The 16,540-nt window shown below is 36.6% G+C and overlaps 4 protein-coding genes and 1 pseudogene across 4 annotated transcripts in view; 4 read left to right on the top strand and 1 right to left on the bottom strand.

The window, feature by feature from the left end:
• The window catches only part of LOC144630341 (alpha-1,6-mannosylglycoprotein 6-beta-N-acetylglucosaminyltransferase A-like), a 241,034-nt gene that overhangs the window by 180,048 nt on the left and 44,446 nt on the right, over positions 1 to 16,540 (top strand). The gene's annotated exons all lie outside the window — the stretch shown is intronic.
• Positions 3,445 to 4,415, top strand: LOC144629691 (melanocyte-stimulating hormone receptor-like). Its single transcript, XM_078487916.1, has one exon. The coding sequence runs from the start codon at positions 3,555 to 3,557 to the stop codon at positions 4,413 to 4,415; it is 861 nt and encodes a 286-aa protein (XP_078344042.1). The 5' UTR covers positions 3,445 to 3,554.
• Positions 5,520 to 6,412, top strand: LOC144629690 (melanocyte-stimulating hormone receptor-like; annotated as a pseudogene).
• On the top strand, positions 10,724 to 11,617 carry LOC144629689 (melanocyte-stimulating hormone receptor-like). Its single transcript, XM_078487914.1, has one exon. It carries the CDS (start codon positions 10,724 to 10,726, stop codon positions 11,615 to 11,617), a length of 894 nt encoding a protein of 297 aa, XP_078344040.1.
• Positions 14,819 to 16,499, bottom strand: LOC144629688 (melanocyte-stimulating hormone receptor-like). Its single transcript, XM_078487913.1, has 2 exons — positions 16,494 to 16,499; positions 14,819 to 15,712 (listed from the first exon to the last, which is right to left on the bottom strand). The coding sequence occupies exons 1-2, from the start codon at positions 16,497 to 16,499 to the stop codon at positions 14,819 to 14,821; spliced, it is 900 nt and encodes a 299-aa protein (XP_078344039.1).

Genomic DNA, 16,540 nt, shown 5'->3' with positions numbered 1-16,540 from the left:
CCATTCAACTACAGAAGCTATGAATTTCAAATATTATAGACGATAAATAGATAAACAATTTCTCCAAGTTTCAGGTCTGTGCGGTGTACCGTTCGTGAGTTAATTATTTGCCGAACCTTTCCACGCAAATTTATTAAGCTTTATGGAGATGCCATATATAACTGTGTCCTTCCGAGGGACACAAATATGGCCGCCGTGATGTCAGAGAAACCATCTGGAACTCAATTCTGTTTACAACAGCGGCAATCTTTCGCTCATGAGCTAGTACAGTTTCACATAAGCACCACTTATTATATCTGAAATGTTCAATCTACTGAAAATGGAAAGGAAAAGCCTTTTTTCAAACAAAACAGCTTTCTCACGGCACTCAGCTTGGTATCACATACGACGGAGAACTCAAATATTCAAAATGCTCTGTTTAAAATACAAAAGACACTATCGATCTGGAAATTTGCAAAAAGATATATTTTTAGTTTATCTTACGCCTAATGACAACGAAAATGTAGTAGGCCTAGTGAATTTTGATTTCAGAATTTTATGACGTAACATGAAAACCAAGAATAGCAGTTATAGTGTGACTTATCATCGCCTCGGAATGAGTGCAATCTAAAAAAGACTGTAGAGGTTTTACACATTTAACACTTGGGGGTTACTAGCTCTATAGTGCTTGCACGAAATATTCGTTTCCCCTTAGTGGCTTGTCCCCCCTAAAAGAAACAGATTTTCTGTCCTACAGTCGTACTAGCAATACCACATCTCGCGCGCTTTTCAATATCACCTGGTTACTGCGATTCATTTCCTTCATTTGCTTTTTTCCTACTGAAGCGTTTTGGTACTATTTTACTACCTTATTGATACTTATGTTCGCAGGACTTAATTTTCGCGATTTTCGCAAATCGCAAAATTAAAGATTCCGCGACCCGCGAAAAATTTACTTTCAAAGATTTTTATTGTACTTTTATGTTTTTAACGTATTTTTTTGGCCAAAGTGCGAATAATAAGTCCGGCGAATCGAAATATTCCCATTCCATTTTCGCGAAATTAAGTTCCCGCGATATGGCGCGTGGTATGACTTAACCCATAAGGCATTGTGCCTCAAACGCGTCTCAGCAATTCTCTCTCCTGCATCTGGCTCTGCTAAGTCTATGTGAAGTTCTTTAGTCTCATAAAACTCTGAAAATCATTTTCAAGGGTGAAATATCCAGCACCACGGTTGCTCCGTTTCCAGTTTGCTGGACATTCACTGTTCTGGCTTGTATGTTCTTGGCAAAATACGCATTTGCTTCAGCATTTTGGCCTGATGATTTCTTCATATTTTTTACTGGAAGACATAGCTGACCTAAAAAGTTGAAACAACGGCCCAGTAATACCAGCTGTTCCCTGAAAATCCGTTTACAATTTTCCCTTTTGCCTGTGCTAAAATGCCATTGCGAAAATAACATTGCCAAAACACGGGCAAAGGAAGACAATCAACAGCAAGTAACAAATTTGCATTAAATTTTTGCACGCGTAATGATCCACTAGTTTTTGTATTTGTTTGTATGAATGGCTCATTAATACAACAAAATTTATTTTTTAGAAGCAAATGTTTAAATTACGAAAGTTTCTGAAAATCACTTTTTGCGCAAATGATTGAGTCATTCCTGAGTTACTAAAAGATGACGTACATCTTCGCGGGGGGTCTCAACGAGGAAAAACTTGGAAGCCATTTACGGGCAATACGGTGAAAACTGAGAGTGGTTCTATAGCAGAAGTTAATCACCATGCATATCTCTATTGATCTGCAAAATATGAGATTAGTAACAAAAATGACACAATTTTTCAGCTATGCCGCCGGACTAATGGCAGAAACTAAAAAAAAATACTATTAATTATAATTCTTTATACATTACACTCTAACATAGTGTAATGTAGTTTGTATTGCTATGTAAGGTTTTTGAAAAGTAACGCAATATATAGTGTTTTGTTGTTTAATAAAATAAAAAGAATAAACCAGCGGATTTCTTATGACGTTTAAAATATGTTTTGAGAGAAATGGGACAATAAGTGGATCTATAAGGGAAAATCACAATTTCACTCTATTTTATGTTTGTCCGCTGCAATTTACATGTACGATTTATTTCCTACATGCAGTATCGGGTAAAAGTTTTCCCTTGGAGTAGAGGAGTCTGGTTTAAGGGTCCATGGTTGGGACGTCATTCCTCAAACCGTAAAGATATCGATAACGGATAAAAAAATCAAGCAATTCCTTTACCAGATAGAAAAATATTTTTGGCTATCTAAGAATGGCCGGACTTTATAATAAAGAACACTTTTGTAAAGTTGAAGTTCAGCGAGGCGGCCTAACAAAAGAGCTTGCTCTTCGCCAAAATGAATTGGTTTGGATGCGTGGTGACAAGCATTGAGCGCTTTCCATTTGTCAGAAATGTCCGGCCAGACCGGTTTATTCAAAAACAGAATTTCGTTGTTAGTCAACAACAACAACAAGCTTTATTTGCATGACTACGTAGAAATTTGGTAGTATTGCGAAAGCTACTTGAATTTAATTACATATAATTTCATTAACTAGGATAATTAGTTAAGATGGAAATAACATAACATAACAAAGAAAAAAAAATAAATAATAATAATAATAATAATAATAATAATAATAATAATAACAATAATCTAAGAAAGAATTACTAACAATAATTGTTCATTTAACTATTCGAAGTGGTGATCATTGTAACGAGATTGTCTCTCAATTCAAAGCATGCTGAGATAAATGATATCAGCTTAATGTTTACAAAGTAGTCAGTGGAATTCATAAGATGTGATAATAGGGTTTCGCGTGGTAGTAATCGTAGTAATGGAAGTTTGGATTCTATTTTAGAGAAGAATATGTCTCGTATCTGAGTATAAGCTGGGCAATCTAACAAAAAGTGAGTTTCATCTTCAATTTTGTTACAATTGCAGAAGTTGCATATTCTTTCATTGCGAGGTGTGTCAGATATGTCCTGTCAAATCAGTCAATACATAAATAGTATACATTGGTATAGGGAATTTATGGGAGAGTTTCTGGAACGGCCGGCCCGTTCTGACAAATGGAAATCGCTCTTAGACGCCGAATCCTGCTGAATGAAGCAGGAAGCTATGCTGCATTAGGTATAGCCTACATTGTTTAAAGAAAGGGACGCGTTACAGCTGCCTGTAAGACATTATATCATCTTTTTAAAATATGCATGCTGTTTACGTGTTGTATTATAAAACAAATGTTTCCTCAAAAAAATGAAACGTACAATTTTCATCATCTGTTAACCATGAAGGATGTCAACATACACTCCGCTGAAGGAATAATGCAGTGGCCATGGTGATAGATGAACTTATGCCATCGAATGTCACATCTTTTATACAGCGTTTTTGTCACACATCCAACAGTTATTTCATTCACAGCAGGTTAATTTCACTTGAACACAAATGTTATTTTTTAGCTTAAATTTTGAAAAAGAAAAAAAAATTGTCAGTCAAGTTATTTTACCAAGCACTCGACAAAACCATGCGAATGAATCAGAAACATGGGCAATAATTCTCGTCCTGAAACTATTGTCATCATAAACTGTGCCCTTAATGCGCCACTGATGCTCATATCCATTATTGGCAACACTCTGGTTCTAGCCGCCATATTGAGAACTCCTTCGCTTCGTTCACCGTCGTTTATTTTGCTCTTCAGTTTGGCTTTTTCGGATCTTCTTGTTGGACTTGTCGTACAACCGCTTTACATCACTTATGAACTAACAAAACACGGTTCCCTGTACAATGTTATGACCACAATGGCTTTTGCTGCGTGCGGTGTTTCTCTCTCTACAATAACAGCCATAAGTGTGGATCGGTTCTTGGCTCTTCATTATCACATGCGATATCCGAATTTGATGACAAAAAAACGCGCTATGGTTACATCGGCGACTCTCTGGCTCATGAGCTTCATTTTATCGTTCTTAGCTTTTTGGAACATGAATGCTTATTATTTTACCATAGCTGTTTGTATTGTTATTTTCCTTTTAATTTCTTCTGTTTGTTACCTCAAGATTTTTCGGATTGTTCGACGGCATCAGCTTCAAATTCACGCCCAACAACATGCTGTAGAAAATTTAAACGCTGAAAATAATCAGAGCATGCAAAAGAGTGCTATCAACACTTTTATCTACTACACCGTGATGATTCTATGTTATACCCCGGTGTTTATTGCGATGTCCATTTTAGTTATTTCGCCTCATCACTGGACAGTCGCTTGGAACTTTACAGATACTGTAGCATTTATGAACTCGTCCATCAATCCATTTTTGTATTGCTGGCGTCTTCGCGAACTTCGAACGGCAGTTGTAAAGACAGTTCGGCAGATGTCATGGAAACAGACGGAGGGAACTGTAGCTAATTAAGGTTGTTAGGCTTTGCACGTCGATTGTTCGTACGAAGAAAAAGGTAAAAAAGAACTACATTTAATAACGTCTGCCAAAATATTCCGGTCGGGAACTTTAACACTTAAACATGACTATATGTTTACTGATCAGTTAAATTAAAGAGACACCTTGTGCCAAACGGCAACAATTCTTGCTAATTCTCGGTTTGTTGTTACTCCTTTGGTGTTTTACTACCTTGAAAAACTTTTTTTTGTATTTCAGAAAATGATGTATAATATAGCGTGACACAGCTTCTTTAAAGTCTATCAAAAACAATTCACATGAATACTTTATTTCTTACATACATCACCACTGGAGGAGGGATTTTCTTTTGGACGAAAAACGTCTGTTTCTTAGTGCCAGGTCTTTCGAGAAGATGATTGTGAGGCTAGACGTCCTGGTCACTTGGAATTCATAAACAAGAGTTATACAGGAGTTATTTTATATTAATGCCAGAAATCTTCGACCGTCAAAAGAAGGATGTCAAAAGCTTGCCTTGGCAATTAGAAACAATATCAACCTCCGTATACCTAAATTGATGTTATGTATAAAAGAAACATTGGTATTTTGAGGAAAAATTTCAAGGCGATCTAACAAGATTCGTGTTTTAGGGAAGTGATTTAAACATGAACTATTGCAAAATGTGTTTATTAAATTCTTATGAAAACCACATCTAATTTAGCAGCTTGTAATATTAATAGAAAAGGCGTTGTGGCGGTTGGCTAACATATAACAATTTTTAGAGAAGTTGGCTAATTAATTAAACAAATGGATTTCGAGGCTGTAATTTTTATTTTGTGTGCAAATTCCTCCTGGCTCTGTTAATAATTTTTTAATTCAAATATATCCCTTGAATTCAATCACCAGTCACCGTTTTGCATGTTGTTATGTCAACAAACATTTGGATAAAGAAGATATGTCACATCTTATTAAATAGGCCCCTTGCGCCACACGCCAACAATACCTTTTGGCACAGTAGGCTTCAGTTATTTCATTAGAATATGGATATTAATTTATCCAGTTGAACCAAACACTCAACAACACCGAGGTTTAATTTCAAAACGTGATAGAGGAGGCGCCTCGATGGCAAACGAATCGGAAACTGATTATTCAGGCAGTACGGGGCAATAATTCGTGTCCAGAAACTATCGTCATCATTAACTGTGTGCTGAATTCTTTTTTGATGTTGGTAACCGTATTTGAAAACACCCTGGTGATAGCCGCCATATTGAGAACCCCTTCGCTTCACTCACCATCTACTATATTGCTCTGCAGTCTGGCTGTATCGGATTTTCTTGTTGGACTTGTTTTACAACCGGTTTACATTGCTTATCAGCTAACGAAAAATAGTTTCCTTTACCAAGCATTGTCCATAATGGCCGCTTTGGGATGTGGTGTCTCAGCCTTAACTGTGGATCGGTTCTTGGCTCTTCATTATCACATGCGATATCCCAGTTTGATGACTACACAACGCGCAATGTACACATCATCGACTCTTTGGCTCATGAGCTTTCTGCTATCATTGTTGTCCTTTTGGAAAATGTTTGCTTATCATTTTGCTGCAGCTTTTGGCATTATCATTTGCCTTTTAACTTGTACTGTTTGTTACGTACGAATCTATCGGATTGTTAGACGGCATCAGTTACAAATTCACGCTCAACAACAGGCTGTAGAAAGTAATGCTGCAAATATTAATCAGAACATGCTGCAACTGACTAAAAGTGCTAAAAACACTTTTTTTATATTATATCGTAATGATATTGTGTTATACCCCGTTATTTGCTTCCATGTCAATTTTAGCTGTGTCCCGCAATCGCTGGACAGTTGCATGGACCTTAGCAGATACTGTAGCATTTATGAACTCTGCTATCAATCCACTTTTGTATTGTTGGCGTTTTCGTGACCTTCGAACGGCAGTTGTAAAGACAGCTAGGCAGATGTTTTGTAAACAAAGAGTAGAAAATTCGTTTACTTAAGAGTAGGGGTTTAAGCCAATCCTCCTAGGCATAAACTAAAAACCAAATTTGCGTAAAACCATTTTTTGTAGCTCATGGTCATCTCCAATACTGGCATCATTCTAGAGCTAGCATGCAGCCAGTTTGAGAACTTTGCTTTGCAATTTATCAGAACCCCTTCGCTGGACTTGTTCTGCAACCATTTAACATTTCTTTAAGTCATACGAAAGACAGTTCGCTGAACAAGGCAACGCGACAGTATGTGGCGTTCTTTACGCTATAAATATCATTACATATGATATCCGAATTTGATGACCCCAAATCGCGTAATGTACACAATGTTCAGCGATTCTTTGGCTTACTTATTAGCTTGATACTAGCATTTGTAACTTTTTTGGAATCTGAATTCTTATAACTTTTCCAATTAGCTGTCATTTTTTGTTATTTATATTACTGTTTAATTTACCAAATAAAAAAGGTTGCGAATCATGGACAAACTATGGACCTTATCATAAGAAGGCCAGAACAAAACGTTATAAGTGGCAGTCAAGAGCGTTGTTCATCTGCTGTCTTATCCGAATTGATTTCTAAGTAAGAACTTAAATGATAAGTTAAAAAGCCCTACAACATCTAATAATAATAATAATAATAATAATAATAATAATAACTTTATTATCGTGTCAAACTGTAGTAGCTGAGGGGAAAAGTCCCCTCTACTAATTGTGGACACCTAACCTGCCTAACTAAGAACGTAATTAATATATATAAAATAGAAAATATTTATATACATTTAAAAAACCTAATTAAAACTATTAACTAAGCAAAAAAAAACTGTACAAATATTAATGCAAAGTGGGTGATACCTTATTTTAATTTAGTTGCCCTCCACCGTTCAAAAATGTTTCAAAACGTTTCATCACTTGTTTCACTTCAACAACTATAAGACCGAAAGCCATGATGTCACGAAAAGATTCAGCCGTTAAGCGTTTATTAGACATATATTTTATAAGTCGTATCTCTAACACTTCTTATTTCAACCTAATGATTTATTTTATTATTTCTTCAATACCAGCATGCGTAACCATGGTAAGAGAACAGACTAGAATAAACTGGGTTCTCATTCCCACATCTCTCAAGCTAAGAAGGTCCTTATTGGGTGAGATGTCATGCCATGAAAATCCAAGAAAACAAAACAAAACTAGGCAAGAGAATCTTAAGGGAGAGCAATAAAAAGTTACGACAACAGCACGAAACGTTATATTTTGGTTTGAAAATGGGGCTGACGACAAATTAAGGATATTGTTTGACAATGACAAGTAATGGAAGTGGCATACCAAAGGAAGCTGCTTAGTCCAAAAAAAACAACTTGTTCTCGGCGTTAAAATTCGAATTTTCCCAAATGCGTTCAATGTGCAGCATTTATTAGCATTTATTATTATGCTGTATTTTTAAAAGAAAGGGTATCTTCACAGCTGGCTAATTAATTTCTCTTTTTATAGAAAAAATAATTTGCTGATCACTTTCTAAGAGTCATGCTGCTCAAATCTTTTCTCTTGCGCAAGTATACCAGCTCCCTTCATTTTTTCCAAATGAAAATCGAATACACCAAAAATTAGCCACCGCGTGGTGGACAACGCCGCTATGTAAACACAAATCCAGCTGTACGTCGCTGAAGAGATGTTTCTTCCTTTCTTGTTTCTAAATACGGAGGTAATCGACACTCAGATCCTTCGATATAGCTTGCTAGTTATGTAAGCCTCTTTGGGACTTGAATCATCGATCACTTCAACTGTTTATGTGACAGGCAGCCGAAAATTGCGATAAACATATTTTTCAAGTTGACACAACATTATAGAGCTGTGCAAATCGACTATTGCACCAAAAAGAAGGTTCGTTACTTTAAACGTAAGAGAGAGAACGCGAAGATGGCAAACCAATCACAAATTGACAATTCAAGCGATATGGGCAAAAGTGACTTTCGTCCTAAAACTATTGTCATCATTAACTGTGTCCTAAATGAGCCATATCAATTATTGGCAACACTCTGGTGCTGGCCGCCATATTGCGAACTCCATCGCTTCGTTCACCGTTCACAGTTTTGCTATGCAGTTTGGCTGTGTCAGACCTTCTCGTTGGGTTTCTCGTGCAACCGCTGTGGATCACTTACGAAGTAACGGGAAATCGTTCACTGTATCAGACGGTACATGCAATGGCATTTTCAGTTTAGTTTAGTTTCTACTATTTCTTACATCAAAATTTATCGAATTGTCCGTCTTCATCAGTTGCAAATTCAGGTTCAACAACAGGCAGTTGGATGTTTAAATGCTGAACATAATCAGAATATGCAGCGATCGAAAAAAGTGCTATTAACACTTTTATATATCATATAGTGATGATCCTATGTTATGCACCGTTGTTTATTACCATGTCAATTTTGGTTGTTTGTCGTAATCGCTGGAAAAGCGCGTGGAATTTTGCCGATACTGTGGCATTTATGAACTCGTCCATCAACCCATTTTTGTATTGTTGGCGTATACGTGAGCTTCGAGCGGCCGTTGTTAAGACAGCGAAGCAGATGTTATTCAAACAGACGGAAGAAAACTAGCTTACCCAGGGAGTAAGGGATGACACATAGTTTCTCCTCAGTGGAAACTAAAATGATATCTAAGCAAAAATCCTGAAATTCATTTTGTTTTTGATACTTCAACATGTTCCAGCATTCAGTCGATAGACTAAAGTTAAGCCTTGCATTTGTCGTTAATAATTGGACACGAAGAGACTCAGGATCCTATTTCCCGATATCTATTGAGATGAGATCGACCATCTTGTCATTAACACAGATTTAAGATAATGGAATAAAACTTATAATTTTCTTGTCTTATTTGCAAAAGTTCTTCATAACTGAGTAGAAGTAACAATATAGACAAACGACACAAACAATGACTCAAGCCCTTATATCAAAATAGGTGCAGATTAGACGAATAAAAGTAGAGCTTTTACAGTCATGCCAAGAAAAACATCCCCCCCCCCTCCTTCCCTAGAGTACATTAATGAATTGCTTTTTCGAAATTTGAATCCGTTAGTCAATTTCAAGAATGCATTCATCTTATAAAAATAGAAGCGCCAATCAATGTTCGAAACAGAATTTGGATTCGAGATTCCTGTGATTACTGTAATACAAGTGATCGGTAACAAAGTATACAAGAGTCGGAGTAAAAAAAAAGAAGAAGGAATTATAATAAGAAATAAAACAAGGCAATTTTCCTGCAAGAGTTGCCTGCATGTTTCCGAGTGTTTCTTTAACAATGGATCGAATAAGCCAACGTTATAGCTTGCACATGCGCCGAGACATGAAGCAGTCCCTTCAACTTTCCTCCACAAAAGATACAAGAGAGGATAATTCTTTCCATCAATCATAAAAGTACTCATTTAGAGCGCTCGTGCAACTAATTTAAATTTTAAGATTTAGTTAAAACGGTGTAGAGGGAAACTACAAGTTTTTACTTTTAAACGTAGGGGATGTTTGTTTGAGGCTTTATTCTATATCTTTTCTTTGACTGTTTTTAGCTTTGAGTTTCTCAAAAAAAATTAGTTGTGCTAAATGTACATAGCTTTCACACGTCCGAGGAGAGCGAAAAAGGACATGTTGGTTTGCCATGTCATTATGTTTTTTTAATTACCATCCGGATGTTTAGCAGCCCTCTACTTCTCATACAACCTGTAGTTTTTGGCCTTGCCGCGTAAGATGGAAATTTAATTTGAGCTGACAGCGTTATTTGAAATAGCTGTCTACAAAAAAAATGGAAATGTCTCAATCAATATTATTTTCAATTTTGAAAAACCTTAAGCGGTGCGGTATGACGTATTTCTTGTTTTCAAGGAACGACTTAGACTTCAACTCTTGCTTTTAATGTGTTAAATGTATTACACAACTTACGCTTCATTCAGTAACAGCTGCCTAACTTACTACCATCCTTAGACATGTTTGCTAACTACCTTACATAAGAGCTCGAGGCGTTTTGATCCCGCCTATTTCTGAAATTTCGAGCATCATAGCGACATTTCGTTTCCGTTAATAACATTTTGAAGCAAAAGATCACTTCATTGTAAACATCTGTCAGCAGCTACTTAATGTTCTTATGTCAACAAATATCCGTCTCAAGAAGTACTAGTCTCTCTTACCGTTTATACATTCTGATGTAATTAATGGTCGGGACTTAGAGAAGCATACGTTGCACCCTTCTTAATACACATCATCTACTGCAGCAGGTTTATTTTAGAAAAATACGAAAACGCGTGCGACATTTTCAAAGCGTAAGAGAGTGTGCGAAGATGACAAACTTAACAGCGACTTATAATTCCGGCAGTACGGGCAATAATTTTCGTCCTGAAACGATTGTCATCATAAACTGCGCACTGAATGCTCCACTGATGCCCATATCCATTATTGGCAACTCTCTGGTGCTAGCCACCATATTGAGAACTCCTTCTTTACGTTCACCATCCATTGTGTTCTTATGTAGCCTGGCTGTATCAGACCTTTTAGTTGGCCTAGTCGTACAACCAGTTTACATTGGTCGCTTATTCACCGCTGATTTTCTGGACAAGATAGGTGATACTGTAGCCTTTGCTGCATGTGGTGTTTCGCTTTCTACAATAACAGCCATAAGTGTGGATCGGTTCTTGGCTCTTCATTATCACATGAAATATCCGATGCTGATGACTACACACCGTGCAATGTATATATCAGCAACTCTTTGGTTGGTCAACTTTCTGATGTCTTTTTTACCTTTTTGGGGCTTGGATGTTTTCTATTTGGTAATAGCCTTAAGTATAATCGTTTGCCTTCTACTTTCTACTGTTTGTTACATCAGAATTTATCAAATAGTTCGTCGTCATCAGTTGCAAATTCACGTTCAACAACAGGCTGTGGAAAGTTTAAATGCTGAAAATAATCAGAACATGCATCGATCGATGAAAAATGCCAAAAACACATTTATATATTACGCTGTGATGATTCTGTGTTATACCCCGGTGTTTATTTCCATGTCCATTTTAGTTATCATGCCTCATCACTGGAGACGCGCTTGGAACTTAACTGACACTGTAGCATTTATGAACTCGTCCATCAATCCATTTTTGTATTGCTGGCGTCTTCGTGAGCTTCGAACGGCAGTTTCAAAGACAGTAAAGGAGGTGTCTTGTAAACAGGCAGAGGAAAACTAAAGACAATAAAAACGGCCTACTGATCATTGCGGCAAGGTTAAAAAAAGATATTTATCAGACCCAATCGTAATTTTTCTGTTCAGTTTTTAGAAAAAAACAAAAACAAAAACAAACTCGTACCCAGGGTCTTCGTTCCCTTTTTCCAGCTGTCGGCAACGAGCGACCCTGGAAAGTTCTGATTGGAAGTCCGAAAATATCGGACTTCCGGTTGAATATCGCATGCCTAGTTTTCAAAAGAATGACAGTCAACGAACTTTTTGGTGTTTTGCTTCCGGCCATTTTTATTGTTTTTAAAACCAATCAAGATCAATTCTGCAACGGAACTTTCGAGGGCCGCGCGTTTCGTCAAGCTTGCGCAGTGTGGAACGAATACTCGGGGTACGAGATTTTAGAAAAAAATAGCCATCACCAGAAAACCTAAAGAACCAAGAAAACCAAAGAACCAAGAGAGCCAGAGAATCAACGAATCAGAAAACTAAATATTTGATATAAACGAGGAGATTATCTTTAATTCATTATTTGGTTTCCTTTTGGAGTAAATGTGACGTCAGGTGTAGCTATCAACCTTATTGTAGATCTTCACTGGGATACTGTCATGCAGTAAATAGAACTTATTAACATAACACTTATTAACACACATGTTTCCGAGAATCTCAATATTTCGAGATGGAGCAGGATGAAACATAATGTATGAGTTCCTATAAGTTCTCAAAAACTACCAGAATTTGGAATGTTTGTACTAAAACAAAGGAAAAAAATCGGATGAGAATGTACTTGAAGGAAAGAAAATGAAGATTTTGTCAACTGGAAGCTATGAGGTCAATTTTTTTTCCTGAGTCGAGAAGAAAAATATTCTCTTAGAGCCCCATTAAAATGTAACGTAAAATATTTGTCACCTGACAAACGAAAGCTTTTTTTAAGTTTTCTATAGACTGCACGGTCTTGTATATTATTACATCACCAACGGTGTCGCCAGCACTGAAATCTATATTTACTTAAAATAAAGCCAGCTAATAAATTTTCTTTACAATTTAAAACTTCAAGTACATGACCTCACGCTGGTTTAGTTAGAGTAAACTAGCTGCAGTTTAAGAATTTATTTTAAACTAAAATTTAAATTTATTCTCCATGCTCTGGTGTCAATAAATGTTGTGAGTTAGTTTTATTTAGAATATATTCTTTTGTTTTTGGTTTGTCCTTTGTTCATATAATGTTTAGGTTCGGTTTTATGACTAAAGGAAGAATTTAACTGAACTGCATTAAAATTTCGGGAAAGGAGTAGTTAAGAAAAATGTATACTACTATTCGGTCTTGTCGCGTAACCTTAAAACTCGGACCCTCCAACATTAATTGAGATAGCTGTATGATAAAAGGCACTGTCTTAATGTAGCCATGAAAATTAGGGAAAAAATATTTTTGTCTTGAAAAACATTCAAGGCGGTATACATTTTTGTTGTTCCACCGGGGACTTAGACTTTTACTTCTCCCCTAATGTGTTAAATTACTTACCCAGCCCACGCTGCATTTAGTAACTTGAATTATTTATGGAAAGTGAGTTTTGCCAGCTGGTTAAAACATTACCATCTTTAGACATGTTTGCAAACTGACTTACAAAGGAGGCGTGTTCGTCGGGCTCATCTTTAATTTGAATTTCGAGCATCGTAGCGACCTTTCATTTCCTTTATAAAAACATTTTGAAGTAATAGAACACTTGATTTCAAGAATCTGTCACCAGGCACCACTTGTTATGTCAACTTATATTCGTCTAAGAAGTGCTACTCTTTTTTGCCGGTTCATATGATATTTCAGGCTTATGGGGACATCTGTTAGCTTCCTTATTAGGGACGCTTCTTTGTTAACAATTATTTACTGCACGCCAGGTTAAGTTCAATCGAATATGAAAAACACCGACTAAAGGATTTAAATTTAATTAATGGGTGAGAAACGTTATTAACCGAAAGTGTGCGAAGATGGCAAACCTATAAGAGACTCAAATTCTCTCCTCAATAGTATGTTCTATTTTTTTTTGCTATTTTTTATACCAGCCAGAAGCCCAAAAAACTTTACAGAACAGATGCATTTTTAAGACCTTGCACTTTCAATTCAATTTAATTCAATTTTAATTCCAATTTGAGAAAAATTGGACAGTTTTGTCTCAGCCAATCAAATCGAAGAAAAAACAACATGTGTCGGATATTAGCCAATTAGCATTGTTTATCCATTACTTTTGGGATTTTCAGCAATAGTAACAACAAAGAGAAATTTTCTTTGTTGTCAGAAGAGGAGCTAGCTACACTAAGAAGCAAAACCAAGAGCAAAACACCTCCAATAGTACAAAACTTGGGTGAACGTAAGTGCAGCCAAGCGAAGCAAGAAATCTGTCACTCAGGTATTCATCGCCATGAGCTAGATGCAATTCTTTGTCGTTTTTTGCTGAAATTCGAAAAGAAAGACGGCGATGAAGTACAAACGAGATAGTGGAAAGGAGTATGTCAGATTCAAGAAGTTGTAAAGCTCTTCGGACACTTTGTTTACGACTTTCAATGATTGATGCAGTGTTTTCACTCACTTTGTTGCAAGCTTCGCAAACTTAGGTGAATGAAATTGCACCGTTTTGTTTAAGTTTTATTTGTGAAGACAATGCTTTGCGTGAGTTGCATGTGCTGTGTGATGCCTACTATTGTTGAATGCTTTTCCCGTTCTGGACATAAGTTTATTGTTTACGTTACTTGAATTTTCCTCTGACAGCCAAATTGGACTCGGCCTACGGCCTCGTCCAATTTTGGCTGCCCTCGGAATTTTTTCCATCAAATTATTTCCAAATTGGACAGCATGTAGTCCAAATACGTATACAAATTTGGCGGAAAACATTTTACAGAAATGTGAATATAAATATTCTATTTTATATTGGTCTTCTATAACTGGAAAATTCAAGTACCGGCTAGCATGAATAAATGAAACAAAAACCTCTTTATGTTACCGACACTTAAAAAAAATAACCTTAAGTTACACAATCAAACTAGACAGACTAAGTTGACTTCGCCATTTATAGTCTCCTTTGAAATTAATTCACCTTTGGTTTATACTTTAACAGCCATATTACATTTTGCAAAGTAACCAATGTCACCGGCGTAGAAGTGTCCAACCTTTGAAACGGTTAAAAAGTCAAATGTTGGTAATGATACTAAGACCCAACATACTCTAGTTTTCTGGCGTTTCTCTGCATAACATTTCCCTCGCTGCGTTTAAAACTGCCGTTCGGAGCTCCCGAAAACGCCAGCAATACAAAAAGGGATTGATTGCCGAGTTCATAAATGCCACCGTATCTGCGAAGATCCACGACGTTGTTAAGTGAATGTTTGGCAGACCTAACATTGTCATTAAAATAATCAACGGTGTATAACATAGGACCATCACAATATAATATATAAAAGTATTTATAGCACTTTTTTTCGACTGCTGCATGTTCTGATTATTTTCAGCATTTATACTGTCCACAGCCTGTTGTTGAACATGAATCTGTATTTGATGCTGACGAACAATCCGGTAGATTCTGATGTAGCAAACAGTGGTAATTAAAAGGCAAATGACGATACTAACTGCTCCGGCGAAACCATAAGCGCTCGTGTTCCAAAAAGTTAAAAATGAAAGCAGGAAGCTGATAACCCAAAGAGTTGCTGATATATACACAGCACGACGTGTAGTCATCAAATTCGGATATCGCATGTGATAATGAAGAGCCAAGAACCGATCCACACTTATGGCTGTTATTGTACAGAGCGAAACAGCACACGCAAAAAAAGCCGTAGCGTTTCTTATGTTGTACAGCAAATCATTTGTAAGTTCATTCGCGATATAAATCGGTTGCACGAGTAGTCCAACAAGAAGGTCTGAAACAGCTAGACTGCAAAGAAAAGTTATGGACGGTGAACGAAGCGAAGGAGTTCTCAATATGGCGGCTAGCACTAGAGTGTTGCCAATAATGGATATAAGCATCAATGGCGTATTCAGCGCACAGTTGATGATAACAATCGTTTCAGGACAAGAATTATTGCCCATTTTACCTGAGTATTCGGTTTCTGGTAAATTTGTTACCTTCGAGCACTTTCACTATGCGTTTCCACCTTGTAGCAAGGTGTTGTTCGCAAATAGATGGACGCATAAATTCAATACGATAGCTTGAGAGGTCTAAAATTTTTCTATTACTTTCATTTCAAAGTAGCTTGCTGTATGTCAAAGATATAAATTAAATGTTTCTCAAAAGGACAAAAGGACATGCGTAATTTGCAAGCAACATCTGTTTTCATATGTTTTCATTATCGATAACTACCACCTGCATTTATGAACTATTAAAAAAACTAGTTTAGCCGAATACATTTGACATAGAAATGGATTACATACGATAAAAAACTTTCCAATCGTCCCCTTTTAGAGATGTGTCTATGACTATTTTTTGACGTTTTTTCTTTAGTTCACTGCAGTCGAGAATGTTTATGAAATGGTGGCACACCTCACGCACAATGTTTTAAGAGACCTGGGTACGAGAAACCAGGCTCCATGGCAACTCGTCCATTCTGTCGCCATATTTGCATGCACGATCGCATGAACCCAGGATTTATCGGTCCCTATTGAGAGGTATGTGTTTTGGGAAGCATTACGGGATCTGGTTCAACGCCGTGTGAGAATTATGAAATTTTCATTTATCTTGACAGGTTAAACTTGTCCTTCACCGCATTTAAAAAAGTGGGTAATTAACTGTGCATTTTGCCTTTACTGTGTTAAGGGAATTTAAGCCCTAACTTGAATTTAAGCGCCAATCTTCTTCTTTTTTTTTTGCTACCTACACCTCCCGTATATCACGTGACACTTAACAAACCAACATCTGATTAAATCAGTCAAAGTTAAATTGTGTTCTAATTTAAA

The sequence above is a fragment of the Oculina patagonica genome, chromosome 11 (genome assembly GCF_052425735.1).
Source record: "Oculina patagonica isolate OP01 chromosome 11, crgOcupat, whole genome shotgun sequence".
Classification (NCBI taxonomy): Eukaryota; Metazoa; Cnidaria; class Anthozoa; order Scleractinia; family Oculinidae; genus Oculina; species Oculina patagonica.
Note: the sequence above shows the minus strand (reverse complement) of the source record. Positions and strands in the feature narration are given on the sequence as shown.